An 8,028-nucleotide genomic window follows, 5' to 3' on the forward strand; every position below is an offset into this window, starting at 1 on the left:
AATCGGCGCGTGAGCGTCATGCGCTGGTCAGATGGCAACCAAACTTTGGGGTTTTGTAGATCGGTGGCTGGGCTTCTCGTTGGAATGGGCGGTGTCAAAAAAACAGCCTTTTTTTTTTCGGCGGAGGCGGCGGCGGCGGCTGATGATTGCGACGGCGGCGGTTAACGACGGTGAACAAACCGAAGACGGTGACTGTGAGCAAAAGAGTAAACTCACCTCTCCACAAAACCCTAAACGTATCACAAATGGGTTTTAAATTCTCAAACCCTAAGGTTCACAAAAACCCTAAGTTTATTTAGAGAGCTCTGATACCATGTAAAACTCGTAGGTTTGAGAAAGAATCATAATGCTTTATTCATTCACCAAAGATATGAATATATACAAGAGTACAAAGCATAGAAAAGGAAAATATCACAAAATATTGACAAGAATGGAAAACTCTAACTATAGAATTAAAACACCTAGGAACCTTAATCCTCCAAATGACCGAAGAGACCGAAACATCTAAGGGAGAATGGTCCACAAGACTCTGAAAAAAGAACTTACACGAAAACCCCTCCAATGGATTGGGTCTCCAAACCCTCACATCCCTTCTCCCCTGCCTAAAAGAGTGATTCTCAAGCAAAGAAAGAAAAGAAGCAACATCCAACGACTCTCTATCAGACAGATTACGACTAATCCCGAATGGGAAAGAGCACGAATTCCTTGACCACACAAGAAAGTCAGCAACAAAGTGGTTTTTAAGACCCGACAAATGGTAGAGTCTAGGATATAAGGCACAATGAGGCCTCTCGCTCACCCAATGATCCTCCCATAAATAAGTATAAGAAGCAACATCCAACGACTCTCTATCAGACAGATTACGACTAATCCTGAATGGGAAAGAGCACGAATTCCTTGACCACACAAGAAAGTCAGCAACAAAGTGGTTTTTAAGAACCGACAAATGGTAGAGTCTAGGATATAAGGCACAAAGAGGCCTCTCGCTCACCCAATGATCCTCCCATAAATAAGTATCCCTCCCCTCCCCCACCACACACTAAATTAACTCCGCAAAAGGCAGGAGCTCTTTTGAGATGTCCCTCCATAAGTTTCGATGAGACCCCTTGGACAACCACTCAAAAGGATGGGACCGTATTTGCTTACAACAATCTAACGCCATAAAGAGTTGGGCTTGGAATAGAAGAGACATAACCACTTAGCTAGTAAGGCCTTGTTACGTAACCTAAGATTTCCAATCTCAAGACCTCCTTTTCCAATAGGCTTCTCAATAACCTCCCACCAAATCAAATGCGAGCCCCTCCCCAAAAAAAATCACGCATTAACTTCTCCAGACTCTTACACCTTACAAGGGGCTCTGAAAAGGGAGAAGAAATAAATAGGAAGGCTAAATAGAACATATCCAATCAAAGTAAGTCTTTCAGCCTTAGAAAAGTACCATTTTTTTATGTAGCCTAGGAGATAAAAGAAAAGAAATCTCCAATAATAAAATCAAAGTCTTTATTATGAATCAAAAGTTGCCAATACAAGAAGATAATCTCTCTATTTATAGAGAATTGGAAAACAAACTAATCTTAATCCTAATAAACCAAGGAAACTAATCCTAATTTTAATCAATCATGGAAACTAATCCCAATCCTAATCAATTAAGGATTTGACCATATTACCCTAACTTATCCTAATCCTACTACATCATTTTTCCAAGACACTAATCTCTTCCTAACCTTATCCACTACCGGATCCCAAAGAGCAACTGCCTTTGAATTACTCCCGAGAGGCAAGCCAAGATAGGATGAAGGAAGCATCCCAACCTCACACCCTACCAACTCCAACCATCTCTTAAGCTTCTCCTCCTTACCGTTGATCCCCATAATGCTACACTTTCCCCTGTTGATTTTCAAACCCGAAATTTCTTCAAAAACAGCTAGAATGTGATTCAAAGTTAAAAACGAGTTCTCGTTACCAGAGCAAAAGAAAAGTGTGCTATCTGCAAATTGGAGATGCGAAAGAGTAATTCTTTCCTCCCCCACCTTAAAGGGATGAAAATACTTCCTTCAACACACTTCCTCACCAAACTACTCATCCATCACAAGAAGGAAAAGAAAAGGAGATAAAGGGTCACCTTGCTTAAGGTCTCTCGTGGCCACCACTTTACCTCTAGGATTGTCATTTATAAGAAAGAGAAAGTCACATTTCTCAGATAGCCCCACATCCACATTCCCCATCTATAATCGAAGCCCTTCTTTTCCATCACTTTGTCCAGGAAGTCCCAATCCACATGATCATAGGCCTTATCGAAGTCAATCTTAAATAACACTCCCTCTTTCTTCTTTTGCCTATACTCCTTTATAGCTTCGTTAGCCACAAGAGCTTGGCCCAAAATCTCTCTCTCAGCTATAAAAACACCTTGCGTTTAAGAGATTGTTGACGGAAGCACCATTCTCAAGCGATTAGCCAACACTTGTGCAATAATCTTATACGTGCTTGTAATTAAGCTGATTGGTCTAAATTCACCCTAGTCACGTTATCCTTTTTAGGAATGAGACAAACGTACGTTTCCATCATCGACCTATCCATAATACCCCTTTCAAAGAATTCCTGAAAGAGCTTAAATAGATCCACTTTGACCAGATCCCAATTTTCTTGATAGAAAGCTAAAGAAAATCCATTGGGATCTGGGGACTTAGACCTATCACTTGCAAAAACAACCTTCTTGATTTCTTCCATAGAAGATGGAACTGTCAACCCCTCCCTTTCCCTAGGAGAAATAGGATTCCAGTCAATCCCCTAAATAAACGGTTTAGGAGTAACCTCTGGCCCGTATATACTTGCAAAGAAGGATGTAACCTCCTCCTCAACATCTATGTCCTCCTTAATAGTCTCGCCAAAATCCTTAATCAAGGGGCACCACTAGGTATCTTGTGGAAAAAAGTAGTGCCACAATCACCATCTTTAGCCAAAGCCACTTTCATTTTTTGCCTCCAAGAACAGGACTCCTTTCTTACCACCTCGGCAAATTGACATTTGCAGAACTCCTTGTCCACTTTTAAAGCTTCCTCCAGAGGACCATCCAACTCCAACTCGTCAATATCTCTTATTCTAGCCACCAGTTCACTTTTCTTTGCCTTAATGTCTCCAAACACGTCTCTGTTCCAGGCCTTAAGTTCCCTTTTTAACGCCTTAAACTTACTTCCAAATCTAAACCCTTCCCACTTCCCCCGAATGGGAGAGTTCCACCAGGAGGATATGCGGGCTTTAAAGGACAGATGTTGAAGCCATATATTCTCAAACCAAAAAGGACTAGACCCCCACTTTTGAAAACCCGAGGAAAGAATGATAGATCTGAGGTGACCCTTGGGCCAACCACCTGACGAATCTCCCCAAATAACTCAATCCAATCCGAAGAAAACAAAAACCTATCAATCATACTTCTAGCTCTACTGTTGTCCCACGTAAACCTCCCGTTCAGCGGCAGAGGATCAACCAGCGTGCCTCCCTCAATAAACAGATTAAAATTTCTCACAGACCTATTTGCTCTCCCCACAGGCGCCTTTTCATCATGGGATCAGGTTAAGTTAAAGTCACCAGCAATACATCGGTTCGAATTACAAAGACTAAAGAGATCCCCTAACTCATTTAAGAAAGCCATCCTCCCCCTTGACTTTGAAGAGTCGTACACCCCTTTGTCTTGGGTAGAGAATTAGGGCTGGATTGCCAAACCTTCTAAAGGCTCGGATAGGAGCAGACCGTGGGTGGATGTAGATAAAAACAGAGATGTCTTTGTCAATTCTGTTCAGTTCAGGGTGTCTAACAAGCATCACATGTGTTTTTGGGAAGACTCTTGGCATGGGGAAACCTATTTATCCTTAGTTTTTCCTGACTCCTATGGCCTCTGGTCTAAATAGGGGGCTTCTATTGCTAATTGCTGGGTTGCCTCAGAGCAGATGTGGAACTTAGGTATTTGTAGAAAACTGTTTGATAGGGAATTATCGAGATGGGATATGTTCACAGGCTTACTTGAGTTGGTGCAATTTCACAGGGGCTTTGATGGTGTCAGGTGGAAGCTTGACATGTCTAGGACACTCTGTTAGGTCAGCCTTTATACATCTCACTAAACCAAGGACGATCCTCAAAGTTCAAGAGGTGGACAAAGTTTGCAACTTTGAAGTCCCCAAGAAAGTAAAGGTCTTTACTTGGTCTTTATTGAACAGGAGCCCGAACACCCAAAACAGAGTTCAGAGAAAGTTTCCTCACTGGACTCTTTCTCCTTCCATCTGATGCCTTTGCTTTAGAGACATGGAATCACTGTACCATTTTTCCTCTGCTGCTATTTTGCTTAGAAAGTGTGGAGCTTTATTTTCAATCATTTGAACTTGCTATCTCCCTCCTAGCTTCTGTGGATCTATGGCTATGCCTAATTGAGAGTATTCAATGTCTGAAATTTAAAGGAAAAGCTAGAATCTTATGGAATTCAATTACCTACTCTTTGGTTTATTGGAAAGAGAAACATTGGAGAATTATTTAAGGAAATCATACCTCGACGGATTCTTTTTGTAGTAGTGTACAACATACAACCTCTTGGTGATGTGAGAACCACAAAATCTTCTTTTGTGACTCCAGCCACTTCACAGTAATTAGTGACAGTGAAGTGGGCGCTGCACTTTTGTAATTTGTTGGTCAGAGGTTTCCTCTTCCCCCAACCCCTAAGTTGTCTTGCTTTTGGTTCAATACAATGATCGTTTCTTTTAAATAAATAAACAGAAAAAGAAATAAAAAATAATAAATATAGCAAGCCTCAAAGCTAATTCATGGTTGCAGAGTACTTTACTTCCTCCAAGACAAAAGTTGGTGTTTGGCATGCAATTGGGTGCGTACATTATCCAAACCATCTATAATATGACTCCCTCTTTTGGATGTAACCTAAAAACTGAAAAAATCGAAGAAACAAATATAAAAAGTAAAGTTTTATTTTGGTGTGTTGGACTTCTGTTTGACACGTGACCTAGTGTGTTCATGTTGGACTCTAAGTCTGCTAATTTCTCTCAGCAGTAAAACCTAGGGAGTGACGAAGTATGTAGAGGTATACCAGTCTTCAGCTAGTTAGAAGAGACGCTTTCGGAGCCATAAATGATAAAAATTATGGACAGCCATAGAAGCTAACTACCTTCACTGATATAAGCGAACCAATTAAGCTTTTTGCAATATCTTGAATACTCTTGTATGGTTCTGCAAGAAATTCAGAAGGGAAGGGGAGGGAGGAAGCATGTTAAAAGTTTGAAACACATCTACCTCAAGCAATTTAAGTCATTATTAGGTAAGCTGCTGACTTCGTCTCCATAGAATTTATCCCAAGGAACGACCAAGTAAAAAGGGTAGCATAATATTTCCGAATAATCTTACTTCAGAACCTACTATGAATAAAAGTAATATAGGACTTGTTATCAAGGCATCTTTATGACAAAATTAAAAATATAGCACAGAGGATTAAGAAAACTTGTACCTTTACAAGAATGGGACGGGCTCAATTGAGGGAATGGAAGAAACCCCATAAGAGAATAAAATCGGACAAGTAAACCTCCAGCATTTGAACCTTCAATCCTACCCTCGTAGATAAATCCATTATCAAGGTATTCCCTCGCTGCCTTCCAATCAGCAGATCTCTACTTCTTTGCAGAAACCAAGTATTAGATTATGAGAGTTAAACGATGGTCATACTAGAAACTCAGGCTAAGTATAGACTTTTCATGGGAAATGTTAAATTAGTTCTAGCAAGTGCCTAATTAAGCATGGCCAATATCATTATAAATGTTATTAAATATTAACGAAATGCATTTACGAACACTGTTGGATCTTGGCAACTCAATCTACAAAGAATAAACTTCGACGTTTTATGGAATGCAACACTTCTCTTCTCCTACTACAATTCCTTTAATATTTCCTTGCGTTTGTAATCACAAAGTTAGTATTAGTAATTTTTTTCACCTACTATCTCGTTACACATGTTAGGTTTGTTATATTATTTACCATAAAATGAATTGCATCACTCGAAACCCTTATGTAGAGCTATACTCCTCAGCTGGCGTGCATCATATTGGGATAAAAAGTCAACTTTTTCTTTTGGAAATTACAGTGGGTAGCAATTTAAGAATAGGATATTTAAAGTGTGTCACACATTTTTCTCATTTTGCAGATATGATACTTTTTAGTGTGTGAAGTGTATCGAATGTATCGAGCGTATCATAAGTATCAAGTGTATATCAGTAGTATATCAAGTGTGTCCGTACTTTCTTGACATTTCATAGATTGAACTTGTGATTTGCCAATTTTGCAAAAGTAATAAATTTGGACTATGGACCTAATTTTTAGAAATTATTTTGTCAAAATCTGCGAGAAGCTTTGGCTGATGAGCTTCTAGCTGGCCTTTCATCAAAACACAGCATGATGGTGCTTTATAATTTCTTCTAAAATCTTTGTGCTAGATCTCACTTAGTTGTAACTGCAACTAAGATAAGCCAATTCCTCCCCGCTTCCACCACCATAGACTTAGCAAGCAGCAAACGTTCACTGCCATTTCTCTCTAAATCCACTCAATCTTTCAGTTTTCGACAACAGGAAGTTCAAATTCAGAAAACTTACTACTTCAAATTGTAAACAGCAAAGTAAGCTTCACAACATACATAAAAGAGAAAGGATGAAGAATGTACTCACCCGCGCACGTCGAAGTGATTCCGGGGAGGAAGGGGAAGTGTCCAGAACTCCGGCAATAGGGTCGGGTTTCCCGGAGAGGGAAACTCTGGCGGGGAAGTTGGAAGGGCGTTTAGAGGGGGATTTTTGGGGTAAAATGAAGGAGGTTGAAGAAGCCCCATCAGTAGTGGAGGCGAGGAGTGAGAGAAAGGAATGAGCAAAGACAGATCCGAGTGTTGCAGCAAAGATTGGCATGTTCAGAGAGAGTTGAGGAGGAGAAGGAAATGGCGGGGAGGAGCGTAGTGGGAAAACATTCGGATTGGGGTCCAAATGGAAAGCCACCAACTGTTGCAATTCCGATAGGAACCCATCGGTTATTTACGTGACGCAAAAACATACACGTCTCACATTTCCTTTCTTTCCTATAGAAAGCTGGATTCAAACCTCTTGTTTCTTTTTTTTTTGTTTCCTTGTTCCTTTTATCGAGTATACATATCTCAATCAACCAAGTCATATTTAGAATAAATTATCGTTTTTGTAATATGTAATTTTAGTCCTAAAGAAGATATAATATACCAACTCGATGTTTGACCAATGTTGGTGGAGTTGAGTTGATATATTTTATCAACTCACCCCAATTCACCTAACTCTCCGTTCTTCGCAATATTCTAATCGGCTCCACCCATCGACCACTATCAGCGACTATCGTTATCACATCCCGAGAACTAACTCTAGACTCATATAACCACCTCTAATGAACAACTCTGACGAACAACTCTGGACTTCAAACAACCACCTCTGATGAAAAACTCCAACCAAACAACTTTGCATTTGACATCCACCTCCGATGAAACTCCGACAACCACGCTTGGTGACAACTCCGACGATCAACTTCGGGCTCCGACAACCACCTTCAATGACAACTTTCGATGACCAACTCTGGTTTCCGCACAACCTTTGCGCGACCAACTCCGGCAAACCAACTCAGATTAAAGCTCCGGTGACCCAACTCCAACGACCACTTTTGCACGACCAACTGCGACGACTAATTTCAAGCTGGACAACCACCTTCGACTATAAACTTCGACGAAAATCACCTTCAATGAACAACTTGACGAACCAAACTCTTCGATAACCACATCCGACGACAAACTCACTCAACCAAAGGCTCCAACACACCTCCAACAACAAACTCACTCAACCAAAGGGCTTTCAACAATCACCTCCAACTACAAACTCCAGTGAAATCATCTTCGGTGATCACTTCAACGACCACCTTCGTGCGACCAACTCCGGGCTCCGAAAACCATCTCCGACGACAAACTTCGACGATCAAGCTCCATA

The 8,028-nt window shown here is 40.6% G+C and overlaps 1 protein-coding gene across 2 annotated transcripts in view; it reads right to left on the reverse strand.

Moving 5' to 3' along the window:
- LOC120085760 (30S ribosomal protein S1 homolog B) overlaps positions 1-7,099 on the reverse strand; it is a 17,580-nt gene extending 10,481 nt beyond the window's left edge. For both annotated transcript variants that reach the window (XR_005484029.1, XM_039041943.1), the window contains exons 1-3: positions 6,709-7,099; positions 5,501-5,660; positions 5,165-5,226 (exon numbers count right to left, since the gene is read on the reverse strand). Coding sequence is in view for 1 of the 2 variants with exons in the window: in XM_039041943.1 (XP_038897871.1) it covers positions 5,165-5,226; positions 5,501-5,660; positions 6,709-6,939 (453 nt within the window). In the remaining variant the exon portion in view is untranslated. The remainder of the gene's footprint in view (positions 1-5,164; positions 5,227-5,500; positions 5,661-6,708) is intronic.
- Between the last annotated feature and the right edge of the window lie 929 nt (positions 7,100-8,028).

This window comes from Benincasa hispida, chromosome 1, assembly GCF_009727055.1.
Source record: "Benincasa hispida cultivar B227 chromosome 1, ASM972705v1, whole genome shotgun sequence".
Taxonomy (NCBI): Eukaryota; Viridiplantae; Streptophyta; class Magnoliopsida; order Cucurbitales; family Cucurbitaceae; genus Benincasa; species Benincasa hispida.